The following is a 17,785-nucleotide window of genomic DNA, read 5'->3' as shown; positions in this document are numbered from 1 at the left end:
CCCCCCACCAAAACAAATCTGTTAAATGACGCCTTATCTGCCTAAGCCCCGGAACCTAAAGCACAGAACCTGCCAGACCCAGGGGGTTCTGTCTCTGAGTGGGCAGCGTCAGGAAGGGACAGCTTGTGCTGGGTTTTAGAAACTCTTGGGGGGTGGGCTGAGGGAGGGGAGAGACCGCCGTGCTTCCTGCCTCTGTTTTAAAGAGAAAAGAGTATGAAGCACAGACCAAAACCCAGGAGCCTTAACTTAGACTGACCCACATTATATAACCCATATAATTTGAACTTCAAAATAAATTACTGTGAGCTGCAAACGTAAGCGACATGTTCTTCTTCCTCAAAAACCAGCACTTACCGAACTTTCAAAATAAAATGCAACTTAAAACTACAAAAATTACAGAATGGGAGCAAAACTCAGAACGTTCTAAATACCCCTTGAACCTAAGGGATGTTACGTTCATTTAAAATCCCCAATATACATAACTTCAGGAAGCATACACGTAAGAGTATGTTTTCATCTACACAAAATATATTCGATTCAGAGTTACACATAACAGCGAAAAACTGAAAAAAAGACAAAAACCCACTATATTCATAAACAAGAGATCTGGAGAGGTATACTGCCACCAAAGGCTAGACTAATATGTAGTTAAAGATGATGTTTCCGAAGAATGTTTAAAGATGTGGAACGATGCTCGTGACAGAAAAATTAAGAGAAAACTAAAGGTGCAAAACAACATACGACGTGACCCCAATCACGTTCGGTACCCAGAGCTTACGAGACACATACGCAACAAGAGAAAATCACGTGCTCCTGGTTATTTCTGGAGACTGTGATTACAAAGGGCTCTATCCTGTCACTCCCAGCCCTGTGACACGCCTACTCTGAAGGAACAGCATTGCATGAGGAGGGAAGGGCAATCGTGAGGTTGGGAGTTAGCAGGGTGGGCATGTGGCTGCAGCTCAGGCCGCCAGCCGGTCAGCCCTGGTGGAGAACGTGGATGTCACCCGAGGGTGCCGGAAGCCTCACAAGGTTGGAGGTGGCGTCGTGACCTCCTGAGAAGCTCCGCTGCTGGAAACATGTGTTCCGTCTGGGTCAACCTCCCCAGTTTTTCACATGATCGGGGCCTGGGGACAATCATCTTTTCCTCCACGTTCAAGCTCCGGAAGCTCCTCCCGTACCCCCCGGGGAAATCAAACCCCATCTCAGCCATTCTCCAAGATGCCCGCCTGCTCCCACCCTCATGGTTCTGAACATGTGGCCCCGTCCCTCCCCTCAGGTCTGAGCCCTGCACGCGCCGACCTGGAGTGGACGGGGACGCTCCATTCTCTCGTGCCCACTTGCATGCAAGTAGTTCAAGGCCAAGGGAGCTTCTGGGGCTTCAAACCCGTCCCCCACGCTCTCACGCCGAGCACGAGAGTCACCTCCATCGCCCCGGCCCTCTCTGATGCAAGCCTACTGCTGGCCAGTCCTAACTGAACTTCAACCGCTTTGTCATAAAACAACCCTTTCAAGCCCTACTGGAAAGAGCGACAGTGAGGATGTTGCCCGTTTCACATCAGCTGAACGGGCGGCCTTCGCCCTTCACACTCCCTCAGAGGTGAACCCAGAATCCAGACTCTCGCTCCAGGACAAAAAAGAAGGAATCTACATAAAGGCTCCTTCCCCCACCCAAGAAACTAACGCAATTTACCCAACAAGGGACTCCGTGGTGTGGCCATCTGTCCTCAAAACCCAACTTTCAAAGCAAAGCAGGGTAGAAAAAGTATTACTAATGATGGGGAAGCAAAGCTAAGCAGACAGGCCAAGACTCCAGGTTCTGAATGAGAACTTCGATGGAAAGGAAGACCAAGCCCCTCAGCTGCGAAGGGCACCCACCCCACTGGCCCGCCTCACGTCTGACGTCTCGGAGATAAAAGGAGATGCCAATCAGATGCCCCACTGCGTGCGGGGAGCGGGCGAGGCCTGCGAGGATGCTATGTCACCGCCGACCACGGCAGCCGCGTCACAGTAAACCGGGGGTCCACGGCAAGTGCTGGAGTCCGCTGCCTCTGACCTCTAAACCTCAGGCATCTTCAGGTTGGGAGAGAGGTTCATGGGAGACTGCAAACATGTTTTTTGTAGAGAAAAGAATGGTGGGGATGACGCTGACCGGGAGGGCGCGTTGCCGGCTTAAGGGGCAGCCCGTTCGCGGCACCGGCCAAGTGCCGTCACGGGGGCACGTCAACCCGAGTGTGGTCAGGTGTTCAGAGCTTTCACGAGAAGCTGAAAATCCAGCTTTTTATGGGAAAACCCACATTTTAAAACCCTTGGCAACTAACTCAGTGGCATGTGGCTTCTGTACTAGGCAGTGGTCAACAGATTGATTTAAACCAGCTTATGGGCCTTTGTGCTCTGCTCCCCACTTCCAGCCTGGCAAAGCCCAACGACCCTTCCCTCTGCCTCTCCCAGGGGCCTGGAATCCAGCCAGTGCCCAGCGTGGCACCCCAGGGATGTGAAGCCTCACAAGGACGACAGCTCCGGGGAGCCCAGGGGCTGTGAGCAGGGCCAGAGTACACTCCTTCCCGCCTCCCCGCCCCAGGAGCAAGGGCTGGTCTGCTTCAAAGCATTTCAAAGGTCACAGGCCCCTGCCCAGGAAGTGTGATGTTTGGGTTTCGTGACAGAGCTGAGACGAGCTTGCAGTCAGGGTTGGCACCCCAGGAACAGACAGATCCCTTCCCCGGTGGGTGAGCTGCCCTCAGTCCCAGCCCAGGGGGACCAAGAGGAGACTGCGAGGACAGCCAGGACCTATCACCCACCCGGGTGTGCAGCTGGCCTGGCTCCTCCCACTTCTGTTAAGTCAGCCAACGCCCCTGACCCCCAACATCCGGGAGAACATCCAGCTTGAAATAAAAGACACGATTAAACGCAGCCTGGCTTTGCTCCAACAGCACAGAGAGGTCCGTTGTTTCTCCAAACCTCTGTGTACCCAGCCACCGCCTCCCCCAGTCTGCGACTGCCCCTGGGAGGCTGGAAGAGCTAACAAGACAAGGGCATCCCAGTCTCGAGATCTGTTGAAAAAAGGGGGCCTGAAGAAAACGAGAAGGGGGCCCACAGACCGCAGTCAGGAGGCAGCACAGAGCTGTGAAAGCGCACGGCCTTAGGCATGAGAGTGGTCTGGGTCAGGGTCCCGGTGACGCCACTCACTGGCTGTGTGCCCTGGGTGACTGGCTTACCCACGCTGCCTTAGCATTGTCACCTGGGAAATGGGGCTACACACACACACACACACACACACAGACTCCCCTTTTCTCTGCTGGCTTCTTTGGAAATTCGAATGTCTGCTACTCCATCCGCACACTGGGTCCCTGGTCCAGGGCACCGTTGCCTCTTGTCTGGATGACCAAGTGTTCTCCTCCCTGGTCTCCCGTCGGCACCCGTCCCTGGCCTGCCAGCTTCTCCCATCCTGTCTCCTCACCTTCTCCATTCCAGCTGCACCAGCCTCTATTCTGACCTCTGAGCCTGCCAAAACCCATCCCTGCCACAGGGCCTTTGCACTTGCCATCTGTCTCCTCTGCCTGTCCTGCTCGTGCCGTTTTCCCAGGCCTGGCTTCTTGTCAGGTCTCAGCTCAAACGTCCTCCCCTCCGAGCTCCTCCTGTGCAGTTGTTCCCAGCACAGGCCTGGCCACTTGCCATCAGAGTCCCCTGGGTACCTTTCCTTCAGAGCCCTTACCCCTTTCTGAAATCACCTTATCGGTTCACTTCTCTGTGTCCCCCAACTGCAAGGGGAGCTCTCTGAGGATGGGGCCACATCGGACTCAGTAACCTCTGCATCCCCAGCACTGGGCCCAGAGCAGATGCTCCAAAAATATTGGTGGATGATGATTTGCTACACAAATGGCACTTAGTGTGACCGACAGGAGCTGTGGGTCACAGCTAAGAGCACAGACCTGGGAGCTGGTGGCTCTGGGCACAACCCAGCTCTTTCCAGATGTGTGACTCTGCATAAGTCACTCAACCTCCCTATGCTTCCTTCTTTCCATTCCAAAAAGGAGAAAGACAATCACAAGGTCCACTTGCAAGACAATTATGAGAATTAACGCACAGAAACCCAGTTAAAACAGTGTCTGGGCCAGGGGAAAATGTCAGGAATCCCCACCTCCACAGGCCCGTTGACGGAAGAGGCAGGCCAGCTGGCTGCAGGCTTTTGAGAAGAACCACCAGCGCCACAGGTCTGAGTGCCGGGGACTGTGTCTCTGCCGGCCACATCCCTGGGAAGAACTTCTGCCCCGCTCAAGTGGCCAGGCCCTGCTATGACCCATGCCCATGTCCCGAGAGGTGTGGAAACGGCCAAGGGCCAAGGACGAAGCCAAAGCTCACTGTTAAAAGTGCTTTTCTGCCAGGCTTCCCTGGTGGCACAGTGGTTAAGAATCTGCCTGCCAATGCAGGGGACACGGGTTCGAGCCCTGGTCCAGGAAGATCCCACATGCTGCGGAGCAACTAAGCCCGTGCACCACAACTACTGAGCCTGCGCTCTAGAGCCCGCGAGCCACGACTACTGAGCCCGCGAGCCACGACTACTGAGCCCGCGAGCCACGACTACTGAGCCCACGTGCCACAACTTCTGAAGCCTGCACGCCTAGAGCCCGTGCTCTGCAACAAGAGAAGCCACCGCAATGAGAAGCCCGCGCACCACCATGAAGAGTAGCCTCCGCTCGCCGCAACTAAAGAAAGCCCGCGCGCACCAACGAAGACCCAATGCAGCCAAAAATAAAATAAAGAAAATAAATAAATTAAAAAAAAAAAAAGAAAGAAAAGCACTTCTGTCCCTGGCCTCAAGCGGGGTGACGACAGGAAGACTAGGAAGGAAAAAGGAGGCATCACAAAACGAACAGATGTTTGCCAACGACATCACCAGGAACCAGGAAAAGTGGGAAGAAGAGCAGGACAGGGGCAGGGGCGGGGGTGCGGGGGTGCGGGGGACGGGGTGAGGGTGCGAGGAAGGCTCTCAAAGCAAGGTGGGCTGGAGGGGGCTGGGAGAGGCAGGGGGGAATACGCGTCCATCTGTAGTTGGCACAATAAAATCCAGTCACGCATCACCACATGGGGCTTTATTATAATCAGGCCGCAGAATTTACGGTCGCTCCCTCCCCTTTCCGGCTCTCTGCGCGGAAGGCTGACAGCAGAGACTGTTATCAGTTGCAAGCAGCTTTTCAGGACCTCCCCCGACTTGGAGCCCTTTATCTGGAGGTGAGGGTCTTGGTTGTGGGGAGATAAAACACACTGTCCCCCTCCCTCGAGAACAGTACAGAGAACGGAGGGCTTTGCCGAAAAGAAAGGGGGGGCGCTGGTGAACAAAAAAACCCCCTCCGTCCACTCCCCTCCTGCTCGCCTTCCTGCGGAGCCTGAGAAAATCCAGGGCTTGGGGGCTGGCTGAGTCCCCGGGCAATGGGGATGAGGGGCTGGGGAAGCTTCAGGAACCGTGTGCAGAGGGGTGGGCGTTGGGGGGAGCAGGTGAAAAGGAACAGCTCGGGGACCAGGGAGGGGAACCGTGTATGTGATACAGGTAAGAAAAGGAACAAAAAAGGGCAAAGGGAGGTTCGCGAGATGAGCTCTGTGGGGATCCGCCTGACGACACAGGACTCAGCGGGGTTTGAAATCAGCACAGGCGTGCACAACTTCTTGGCCCCCAATCTGATCTATTTGCTATAACTACTGGCTCCCTCTTCCCAGCTCTCCTTTGTGTGAGTGACGGCAGGACCCTGGACAGCAGCCCCCTAAGCGACAGGGCCTGTTGGGGACAGTCTGTCTGGGACGCTCTCAACACCGGAACCTAGGCCCGGGCACCCAGGGGACACTGGGGGCAGGCGGGGGCAGCCCTCTACCTTCCGACCAGGGCACGCTATCTCTGCAAAGCCTCCCCTCGCTGTGCTCCAGAACATTCTGCACCCAGGGCCCACTTCTATTACTGTGACATCTCGGCTAACCCCAAACAGCCCCAGCCGTCCTCCTAGCGGCCCGGGAGCTTCTGGGGAAGCGGCATGTGTTGGGCCCGTCTTGGTCGCCCCCGCTCGATGGCTGGCATCCAGCTGGTGCTCAGGGCTGAGTTAGAGACCATCCACTTCACCTCACGCTGCTGAATTAGGACGAGGGTCAGAGTAATGGTGACTCGGGCGGCTTCTCACTGAACTCTCACAAAGGCCTTCTGCCTATTTTACAGATGCAGAAACAGCCTCGGAGAAGGCTGGTGGCTTGCCCAGTCACAGGGCTAGGAGAGGACTTCCCCAGGAGCTGTAAGCCTCACATACGGAGGACGCAAAGTGCTTAGTGCAGGGCCTGGCATGGAGGAAATGCTGCTTTTGCCTGTGGATTCGCTCAGCACCTACTGACTGCTCTCCCACCAGACGCCGGGCACCTTCCTGGGTGCCCGGGCACGGCAGTGCACAAGCAGACGAGGTACCCGGCCTGCTGGATGGACGTCTAGTGAGGGAGTCAGACAGACAGACACTGAGGAAGGGAACCCATAATGACACACTTCTGGGAAGCAATAAGCCTTTGAAACAAAGTTTAAGGGTGAGGGGAGGGGGCGGGTATAAATCAGTACCCATGAAGGGAGCCACGGCGATTATGCGATGGATGGCGCCACATTCTGATGCTTAACTAACGATGGAGAACAAACCTGCCAATGTCACCAACTCTACTATGTGCCGGGGCTTGGGACACAAGGACGAGGATGGCCCAGCCCCTACTCTTCACAGGTAAAGAGAGACAGAGAGGCACGGAAACCCTTCTTCCTGCATTCCTTCACTCCCTCGACTCACATTCCTGAGCTACCCCGTGCCCGGGGCCCTATGGGATGCTTGCGCCCAGCAGTGAGCGAGGCGGCCACTCCCTGCCCTCGCGGTTCACTGTCTGGCAGCGACGGATGTTAAACAAGTAAAACAAACGAATAAACAGGATAAATACAAACTGTGACGAGTGTCACAGAAGAAAACAACAGAGCGAAGGGAGGGAAGCACCAGGACACCTGCAAAAGAGTGTGGCCACACGGCAGCGGCCCCCCGGGGAGGCGCCATACTTAGTGGTCCCGCCAAAGCTAGGAGAGGCCTCTGCTGGATCTGTTTCCAGGGCCCTCGCTCCTGGCAAATCTGTGCTTTAAAGGAGGACTTGCTTTTGGCCGGAAAACATTAGTCATGTCCAAGTTTAGTAACTGAAGTTGAAACCAAGGTCGCTGATAATTTGGGGGTGATGGCTAGTTAAGAAGAAACCGTGACTATATAAAGAGAATTCTTTTTGATGGAAGCATAAGCACGTTGGAAGAGAACGCTAATCCAATGTGTGGACAAAAATAACTCATCAACAGGGGCTAGTGAGGGGCTTTTGAAAGATTTATATCAATGGTCAGTAGGTAACCCCAATGGCTAAGGGATGCTTTCGTGGGCCTCAGAAAGCAGAGACTGAAGAATTTTCCTTCCTGACTGAAACAAGGCTTCTAGACCAGGGGGTCCCAAATGTCTTGTAGTGACTTGGGCCAGTCCTGAAGGAGGTTTTACCGATCCAAGATGAACTGGGAAATGCAGCCAGCCTAGGGAGGTTTATGGACAGTGAGGTCTATTCAATTAAAGGACTGTTCTTTAATCTAAGAATTCCGCATCCCCACCCCAATTCTTTTATGAGGACAATGCAGAGGGTATACGGGAGATGTATTTCTTTTAATCCTTATTTTAATCAACCGGCAACCCTATGGTGAGATGGAGGTACGGAGGAGGGATATTACCGATGGGCAAGATCTTAATGTCTGGGTAAGGGTGTTCTTCAAAGCTTTTCTAAAGGTCTTCGCTTCTAGGATGGAGTCATGGTCCCCTAAGTGGTTCTCAGTCGAGGGCTGCACTGCCCCCTAGAGGGCATCTGGCATACAGGAAAGGGGTGTTTTAGACTGTCACAATTACAGGGGCACTCCTGTAAATTCAGTGGGCAGGGTCTGCAAAATGTCTTACAATTTGCAGAACAGTCCCGACAGTGAAGAACTGCGCTGCCCTGAGTGCCAGGAGCGCCCCCTCCTCACCCGAGGGTGAAGCATCAGTTGAGGGTTGGGTCCCCGCCTCCCTTCCTTTTCCTGCCTTTGCAGTCACTGGACACCAGAGGGCGCCATACCATCCCAGGGACCCCGGAGAATAAACATCTCCAACAGCCCTGCTCATCCATCCTGGCGGATGTATCAATACGAACCAGAAGGCTATTTTCTCTTGCTCTGTTCCGAATCCCTATTAATAGATTCTAGTGGGTTTTTTTATTTTTCCTTTCACAACCTATACTTGATAAGCCAAGATAGTCGGCTACCTTATGCTGTATCCAGAATTTTCATGCTCCATTTTTTTTGGAGGACATTTTACGTGCCTATAAAATCCAAGAGACGGGGACCCACCAGTCTCAGGATGAATACAGAACTTTAAAAGAAACACCTGATAAACAATTTAGTGCTGCCCCCTAGCGCTCCGTCCTTCCCCTGCCTGCTGCCCCAGGACATCCTGATCTCAGACCCAGCTCTTACCTGTTTCTGGCTCCATCCTGTCCTTTCCGGCCGGCTCTGCTGGTGCATCTCGGGGTTCTTTCTTCTGTGGGGCTGGGCTGGAAAAGATGCCCACTGGAGCCCACTCCAGATACAGGGGGACGTGGTGGAACTGCAGAGACAGGGGCGGGGGAGGGACTCAGTCCACGACACAGACCAAGAGCCTGAGGCTCAGAGTATAGAACTCTAGGTGCTGCCTGATCCCCTAGCTGCAGCTCAGGGTTCAGGTGAGAGGCTGGAGCATCTGCTGTCACTGAATACGTCTGCATCCCCCTGTGCTTTCTCTAATCAAGAGTGTGGACAGGGCGTGGGACGGGGGAGCAGAATCACTGATACAGGGCAGCCCTCCTGGAGGAAGTGCAAGGGGGCCGCCGGACACCAACCGTGCTTTCTCTCCCTCCGCATACGTACACTCACAGGCAGTGAGTATACACATACGTACGTGCAGAGAGGTTTTTTTTAAAAGAAGGATAAACAAGACACTGACAAACAGTCAGCAAAGCATTAAAGTCCTTGATAAAGAGAAGCTACCTGCAGTGGGTTGCATGGTGGCCCTTCAAATGATATGTCCACGTCCCAACTCCCAGAAGCTGTGAATGTGGCCTTATTTGGAAAAAAGGCCTCTGCAAATGTCATTAAATAAAAGATCCTGAGATGAGATCATTCTGGATTATCTGGGTGGGCCCTAAATCCAGTGACAAGCGTCCATGTAAGAGAAAAGCAGAGGGAAGATTTGAGATGGAGAAAAGAAGGCCATGTGGACAGAGGCAGAGACTGGAGTGATGCAGGGACACCTGGAGCCACCAGGCACGGGAAGAGGCAAGGAAAGATCCCTCCCCCCACCCACAAGAGCCTTCGAAGGGAGAATGGCCCTTGGACACCTTGATTTTAGACTTCAGACCCCCAGAACGGTGAGAGAACACATTTCTCTTCTTTTAAGCCACTAAATTGGTAGTAACTTGTTATGGCAGCCACAGAAAGGAATACACTAAAACATATAACTTTTTCTTCCTTATGACCAGGAATCAGGAGGTAGCCCACCTACAGAATTGACTTTCAACTAATTGTAGGTATAAGATATCCAAAGCGCCAAGGATGATGGTTCAAAGTCACGGGGGAATGGAAAGCTGAGGAAAGCCAGAATCGGCAGGGAACCAAGGCAGGCTTTCCGGAGGATGTCTTGAGCCTGCCCCTCACACTCCCCCGTCCAGAGGTGCTCCCAGGGGCGGGGTGACATTCACAATCCCGACAGACATGGGTGGTTTCCAGCAAGTGCTTGCACGTGCCAGGTCTATGCCAAGACTGTCCGCCCGTCAGCTCCCTCCGTCCTCTCCCTGAAGCGGGGCTCGGGCGGCCCTACCTTGGAGTAAGCCAGGTGTCGGAAGGCCTTGCGGGCCTCCAGCGGCTCCAGGAACTCCACAATGGCCGTGACGCCACCCTCTGGCAGCAGCACGCGGCCCAGGCTGCCGAAGCGGCCAAAGGTCTCCTGCAACTCGGCCGCCAGGGTGCCGGCCGGGAGGTTCTTCACCAGGATCACGGTCTTGCTTCGCTCAGCGGCGGCCTGCAGGGAGGGGACAGCTCACGTGGGACGATGGAAAGGAGGGTCACTGACCCCCAACGCCAGTACTGATTGGTGGGTGACTCTGGACCAGGCGGCCACGTGGGACCTCGGGTACCAGGCCCTTAGGAAGCAGGTCCAGGAGACCCCACCCTCTCGGGCGCGCCACCCTGTGGATGAAAGGCGGCCCCGAGGACTGGATGAGGGAGAGGGCTCTGGAGCTGGACCCCCCAGGTCAAATCCCGGCCCCTCCACTACTGAGCCGAGGCAAATTCTGACAGTGCCCAACCACAGCCCTCGCTGGACCTTCCAGGACACTCCAGCCCAGGGCCGGGATCTGCATCTCTGTGCTAGGGGTCTTTTCCCGGATCTGCAGAACGCCTGATGCCACGCGTGAGATATTAACACCCCGTGGGAGCTGCCCGTGGCTCTCAGGAGTTGGCGTGTCCCCTGTCCTTTGGGTGGGACAACTCCGAGTTGGGCGGTGTCCCCCAGGGAAAGTGCCAGCCCACTGTTCTACCAGTGGCACTGGGACGAGCATGCCCTGTGCTGGCCTCCCCCCGCCCCTTGTCCCTTCTCGCGTGTTTTCTGTCCAGTGAACTACTTGGCTTGAATCTTTGTCTCAGTCAGCTTTTCGAAGAACCCAAACCAAGACACCAGATATATGGCCCTGAGAAATGCACTTGAAATGTATTCAGCCCCCTCACCTGACATGAGGACACGGCACCTATTTCTTGGGTCGTCCCAGGAAAGGAGTCAATCAAAAGGGTTGACATAAGCACGCTGCTTAGCAATTGCTAACATTAGCAATTATTTTATTATTAAAGCATGTTGGATGGAGCATAAAAGAGCCAAAAAAAATTAACGGGAGAATTCCAGGCATAGGGCATATCTGGGTATGAGTCTCAACCTGGCCACCAATCTAATTTGAAACCTTGGGTCAAGTGCTTTCCCTCTGGGCCTCAGTTTTATTTCTTTATTTTTTTTAGTTTTATTTTACGTTGGAGTATTGTTAATTTACAATGTTGTGTTAGTTTCAGGTGTTCAGCAGTGATTCATTTATACATATACATATATCCATTCTTTTTCACATTCTTTTCCCATATAGGTTATTACAGAATATTGAGTGGAGTTCCCTGTGCTATACAGTAGGTCCTTGCTGATTATCTATTTTATATATAGTGATGTGTATTTGTTAATCCCAAACTCCTAATTTATCCCTCTCCCTCACATTTAACCTTTGGTAACCATAAGTTTGTTTTCAAAGTCTGTGAGTCTGCTTCTGTTTTGTAAATAAGTTTTTTTTTTTTTTTTTTAGATTCCACATATAAGTGATATCATATGATATTTGTCTTTCTCTATCTGACTTACTTCACTTAGTATGATAATCTCTAGATCCATCCCTATTGCTGCAAATGGCATTATTTCATTCTTTTTTTATGGCTGAGTAATATTCCATTGTAAATATGTACTACATCTTCTTTATCCATTCCTCTGTCGATGGACACTTAGGTTGCTTCCATGTCTTGGCTATTGTAAATAGTGCTGCAATGAACATTGGGGTGCATGTATCCTAACCGTTCTTTTAAGGTGAAACTCTTAAGATTTGGTGAGGCTGAGGAAACAGTGGTTTGGGGGTCAGAAGCCCTGAGATTGAGTCCAGGCTCCTGCCACAGACTCACTGTCTGATCTTTAAGTCCCTTCCCCACTCTCTGGGCCTCAGGTTCCCAGTCTGTAAAACGAAGGAGAGGATGTCAGGTGTTCTCAGCGGGCCCTCCAAGACTTCGTCATCCAGACACCTAAGAACTTCTACCTCGTAAGGAATAAGTACGTGGAGGAACCTTCCCCTATGTGATTCAAGAAAGGTCTCAATCCCGAAACAGATAGCAGGTGCTCTTAGTAAGGTGCTAGGTCGGGGAACAGGATGCTTAGGGCTCCCCACCACGTCCTGTGTAGAGAAACTCTTGCTTACGGCCCCCGAGGGACACCATTCCGATGGGCCACGAGTCTGAGCTGATGACCTTTCTTTCTTTCTTAAGCGACAGTTGCAAAGTTAATGATAATCATCTTTGAAAGGCCTGACCCTCCCACCCATCCACACGTCCGCTGATGTGAGACTCCGCCCCCAGCTCTCCAGGGGCGGGGCGGCCCGAGCCCTGAGCGGCTCGCTGGGCTGGGCAGTGGGCACTCACCTGGCTGAAGGAGTCCAGACTGACCCCATTGTCGAGGAGGAAGCGCCGCACCTCTTGGACGAGCTGGGTCTCTCCCAGGGCCACGCGCACGGCCACGCTGCCCTTGGTCTCCTGCGGGAGGGAGAGGGAAGATGCCCTGTCGGCTGTCGGGCAGGTGACGGGTCAGCTGTCCCATCTCCCAACAGCCTGAGGAGGAGGCTTGCACGGAGCCGGACCCCGTGGATGCCCCCTGCGGATGCTCCCCCCGTGGATACCCACTCCGGCTTGACGGCTCTGGGTTCCGCATCTGTCAGGGTGAATCAAGAACCCCATGCCTCACCTCCAGCTTCCCCTCCCCCCTCTCCCGCCTGCTCCCTCCCCTCCAGTCGTATGTAAGGGTCTCATGCCAAGTTCATTCCCACCTGAGGGCTTCTGTGCGCTCACCTCTGCCCTCCATTCAATTTCTGCTAGAATGTCGCACCCCTGAGCAGCCTGCCTCGCTCTCACACCCTGTCCCCTTACTCAGCTTAAGCCTTCTTCAAGCCATCACACCAACATGCGGCACCTTTGTTAATGAGCTAGTGTCTTCCTCTGCTGGAAGGCTCTAGAAGAGCAGGACTGTTTCCCTTTAGGGCCCTGCTCTCTTCCCAGTGCTCAGGGCGCTGGTGGGATCTGAACCAGCTGCAGCCGCTCCCGACTGGCTGAGGTCCGGCGCCGTGCGGCCAACACGGTGCCCACGAGCTCAGCCAACTGGGTACTGAGACGCGGCGCATCTGAACCCAGTGTAAGACACGCACTGAATGTAAACACTCAGTGAGGGAAAAGAAAGCAATGCAAGACAGCTTGTCATTTTTTTATATTGTGGATAATGAAATAATAATATCTTGGCCATATGGAATTAATAGAATAGATTCTATTCTGAAAAATTAACTTTGAAAATTAACTTTGCCTGTTCCTTTTTGCTTTTTAAAAATGTGGCCACTTGGACATTTACAATTCTGTGTGGGGCTCGCATTCTATTTCTGGGGGACAGCGCTGACCTTCAGCATGGGGAAGGGGCAGGGGCAGTAAATGACGATGGCCAGCGAGTTTATGGATCAAATCTATGGATATCCTTTGCCTGCTGGCTGAAAAACACACTCCCAGGTTTTGCCAAAGACGAACTTGGCCACGGTCTAACTGGAGACACAGCATTTAAAGGAAGGTATGTGATCTGGAGAAGCCAAATGGACGGCGGGGGAAGGTCGGAAGGAACAAGGTTAGACTTGGGAGAGGGGGAGGGTCAGAGACCTATGACCTACCCTGTGCTCGTCTCAAAGACCTGGGCTGGCTGGGCCCAGGAGGTGGGTGGGACCACCTTTGAGGAGTGGTTCAGAGCGAGGACAGTGGATTCGGGTTGACCTGGGGTCACCCCACCTCCGCCTCTTTCCAGGTGTGTGACCCTGGGCAAGCGCCTTTGTGTCCCTGGGCCTCGATTTCTTCATCTGGGAAGTGGGGCGAGAGGAGCACCGCAGGCTAAGTGCTCATCATCAGTTACTTTCTCCATGTGCCTCCACACCTGCCCACGAGAAGCCAGGGCAGGGTGGACGCTTCCATGGGGGAGGCCCCAGAGGACAAGCTGGTGGACAACCCCAGCCCGATCCTGCCCCCTCCCCTGCCCAGAGCCGGGGGCACATCAGACAGGGTGCCCACTCACGTGGTCAAACACTTGACTCTTGTTGGCGCTGTACTTCTGGGCGATGGCGTCGGCCACTGCATTCGGGCCCATGAACAGTGTGTTCCAGTTGTGAGAGCTGAGTCAGAGGCAGAACAGAGAGGTCAGACCATGGCTGAATGGGGGCAATTTTCTTCAGATGCAAAGCCTGTAAGAAATGAGCTTGTGGGCCTGCCTTCCTAAGTCCCCGAAGCCTCCCCCCCATCTTACTTGGCATGGGCCAAGTACCAGGGCCTGAAGACAACAAGAGTCACAATGATACTAATAAGCCCTAACGTCTGTCAAGCGCTTACTCGGCACCAGGGACCAAGCACTTTGCTTACATTGACTCAATCCTTACGACACCACAAAAGTGAGGCACCACTGATCCTTCCCATTTTGCAGATGAGGAAACTGAGGCTCAGCAAAGTTACGGATGAGGGGCTAAAGCCACCATGAGGAGTCAGGGTACCCTGGCGGCTAGGAAAGGAGGGGCGAGGGCAGCCAAAGCCCGGGTCAGAGGCAGGTATGGACCTGGAGCTGTTGGCTTTGTCTTTTGACTCTTTCTTTTTCTTGTAAGACGATGATCCTGGGGCGTCTGCGTCCTCGCTGGCCTCCTTCTTGATGGTGGATGGTAACACGTGGAGCATCCTGCCCTGGAGGAGGACGAGGGGAAGGGGGTAAAGACAGGAAGGGGGCAGGCGCTTCTACATCCTGCCCCGGGTACATCGGCCTCTCCACGAGGGGGCTGGACCCAGCACTGAGACCCTTGTCGCAAGACTGGGGCCTCGGGCAGGATGCCCACGAGGCCGCCCTGAACCCAGAATGGGGGCCTGGCCGTGTGGCACAGGGGCCTGACTTTGTGACGGGGGCCACTTGACAAAGCTTCACAGAGGACGCTGATCGGTTTGTAAGTAACACCTGCAGGGCTCCCCACCCGACTCTGTCCCTGTGAGAGTGTGAGCTCCACGCGGGCAGGAGCCGGGTTCAGCCTGCAGCCACAGGGGATCAATAAATCATGAATGAATGAATGAATGAACGAATGAACAGGAAAGGGAGGCGAGGCAGCCTGGGGCTTCGGCTTGTGTGCTAAGCATGTTATTTGGAAGAAAGAAGCATTTCTTACATTCTACTGTGGCCATTTCAATGACTGGGTCAAAACTCTTTCTTTGCTTACTCCTTCCTCTTCCAAGTGGTATTTTGAGAGCGCATGTTCATTTAATCCACAGACACTTTTTAAGGGCCCACTGTGGGCCAGGGGCTCCTCTAGGGGCTAACGATAGATCGGTGAACAGGACAGAGCAGACCCTGCCCCGTGGAGGCAGCTCGGATCAGGAGGCGGCTTCACGTGCATCAGCTGTGCTTCCCTGGAAGCGTGGGTGCAGTTTCCTGCCTGCGTGCACGCGCACACGCCCACAGCCTCTCCCCATCACCCAGGCCCCGCAGCCGCCCGCCACCCCGCGGGCCATCACCTGGAACACCTGCCCATCCACCTCTGCGTAGGCCTTCACGGCGTGCTCCGGGAACATGAAGGTGACGAAGGCAAAGCCCTTGGGCTTCTTGGTCAGGCTGTCGATGGGGTAATGCAGCTCAGACAGGGGACCTGAGGGTAGGAAGGGTGTCAGTGTCCTGCAGGCCAGAGCTGGGTGAGAAAATTCTGGGCACTAGTCAAGCAATGGGTTTTAACCAGGGAGAGCGTGGAGCTGCTGCCACCGCTTGGCCCAGGACAGAAGGTGGCAAGGGGCTGCCGTGAGACCCCCTCATGGGTCAGGGTGTCCTTCCACAACCCTTCGTGTGTCTATTCTGAGAGCAGAGGTGTCTGGGCTGGACCCTGCCTTCATCACATACTATACGTGTGGCCTCGGGCAAGCCACAGGGCTTTACGGGCCTCAGGCTTCTCACCTGTAAAATGGTATCGTTAAGAATACCCAGCTCGGGGCTTCCCTGGTGGCGCAGTGGTTGAGAATCTGCCTGCCAATGCAGGAGACACGGGTTCGAGTCCTGGTCTGGGAAGATCCCACATGCCGCGGAGCAACTAGGCCCGTCAGCCACAATTACTGAGCCTGCGCGTCTGGAGCCTGTGCTCCGCAACAAGAGAGGCCGCGATAGTGAGAGGCCCGCGCACCGCGATGAAGAGTGGCCCCCGCTTGCCACAACTAGAGAAAGCCCTCACACAGAAACGAAGACCCAACACAGCCATAAATAAATAAAATAAATAAAGATACATGAAATTGCTAAAATTAAAAAAAAAAGAATACCCAGCTCGGAGGACGGCGGGGAGGGTTAAACGCACTAATACGTGTCATGTCCTAAACAGTACCTGCTGGTGACGTAGGGCCACAGAAGTGTCTGCTGGGATATTATCATGATGCTCACATAAAAGTACACACCTTCCACTCTGAACACCAGGGTATGACCAAGTCCTCCTTCCCGGGCTTTATCTTCCCGGATGGATACTTCGAGTCTATTGACGACCCCCTTTCCAGTGCTGCCCGGCCCTGCCATGTAAACCAGGGCACCAGCCTGTGCGGGAGGATCTGGCAGCAGGACAGCAGGCCAGGAGGTGACACCAATTTGCCTGATCGCGGAATCCTACTCAGGGCCTCCTTGTCCGGAAGACAAGCACTCGACCGAGCTCGGATCCCCTGCAACCCACAGCTGGTCTCCGAAGAGAAGCGGGGAGACGCTCCGGGGGATCTTAAAAGCATCTAGACCTCGCCCCGCCATTCTGAGCCCTAACTTCCTTCCCTTCAACAACCACGACCTTACAGACAAGCACAGCCCCGTGTGCCAAGTTGAACTACAGGCCTTCAAGTCCGTGTCCTGCAAAATAATGCTAGCAACCACGACAACAATAAAAATGGCCCTCACTAGCAAACACATTTGGATCTGGAGAGCAAGACTATTTAGACAGCAGAGTTCAGACTGGGGAGCACTTCATATCAACACACACAGTGAGTGGGCTTCCAAGACCAGAGCAAGGGTTCAGATACCAGGGACATCTCAGAAAACTGTACCCAAACCCCGTCAGTTCTGAGTCCAGCGAGTGAGAGCTAAGGGAGTCTGGGTTCAGACCACGAAAGGTGCCTGTGATGCCATCTAGGACTTCGAGTTCCGCTGTCTACACACTGTGTAAATCTTCACAGCAGGTCAGAGATGGTGAGGCCCATTTTATGGATGAGAAAACTGAGGCCAGAGGGGGATGTCATCAGCCCAAGGTCAAGAGCTGCAGGAGGCAGATGGGGACTCGGACCACCCGCTGCAGGTGCCTGTGGTGAGCCGGAGGCCACGCCCCTACCGTATTTGGAGAAGAGCTTCTCCAGGTCTTCCTCGGAGCTGGTGTAGGGCAGGTTTCGCACAAAGAGCCTCCCAGAGTCGGCCAGGTCCTCTTCCTCTTCATGCTCCCCGAGTGTCCGGCCTTGCCAGGGTTTGGCGCTGTTCTCTGGGGGCGCCTTGGCTGCGGGAACGTTCTTTTCCCTAAACACCTCGATGTAGCGTCCACCTGCACAAGGAGAGGCAGTCAGGGCCCCGGGGGAGGCCCGGAACCTGCCAGCTTCCAGACTTTGTTGCTGCCTTCTGGAAGCCATGGTGAAGGTGGCTGGTGACAGCGCCAGACACCAGGCTCTGTTAACCAGGGTGGCGGCCCCAGCCAGTGCCGGGCCTCAATCTCACTCATCCTGCGAGCTCGGCTTCAGCCCAGGGAGGAGGCTGCCTGGGCCGCCTGGTCCATGGGGCTGCATCCTCCCAATTCCAGGGCACGGCCCCTGGCACTGCCCTGGGAATCATCTCATGTGACAGCCCAACCCTGAAGAGCC

At 54.4% G+C, this 17,785-nt stretch overlaps 1 protein-coding gene across 1 annotated transcript in view; it reads right to left on the bottom strand.

Annotated features, from left to right (window-relative positions):
- The window catches only part of RBM19 (RNA binding motif protein 19), a 124,509-nt gene that overhangs the window by 93,719 nt on the left and 13,005 nt on the right, over positions 1-17,785 (bottom strand). Inside the window, exons 10-16 of the mRNA XM_059894218.1 lie at positions 17,269-17,472; positions 15,443-15,573; positions 14,505-14,626; positions 13,974-14,070; positions 12,299-12,409; positions 9,909-10,109; positions 8,531-8,660 (exon numbers count right to left, since the gene is read on the bottom strand). Of these exons, the coding sequence (XP_059750201.1) occupies positions 8,531-8,660; positions 9,909-10,109; positions 12,299-12,409; positions 13,974-14,070; positions 14,505-14,626; positions 15,443-15,573; positions 17,269-17,472 (996 nt within the window). The remainder of the gene's footprint in view (positions 1-8,530; positions 8,661-9,908; positions 10,110-12,298; positions 12,410-13,973; positions 14,071-14,504; positions 14,627-15,442; positions 15,574-17,268; positions 17,473-17,785) is intronic.

Source organism: Balaenoptera ricei, chromosome 14 (assembly GCF_028023285.1).
Source record: "Balaenoptera ricei isolate mBalRic1 chromosome 14, mBalRic1.hap2, whole genome shotgun sequence".
Classification (NCBI taxonomy): domain Eukaryota; kingdom Metazoa; phylum Chordata; class Mammalia; order Artiodactyla; family Balaenopteridae; genus Balaenoptera; species Balaenoptera ricei.
Note: the sequence above shows the minus strand (reverse complement) of the source record. Positions and strands in the feature narration are given on the sequence as shown.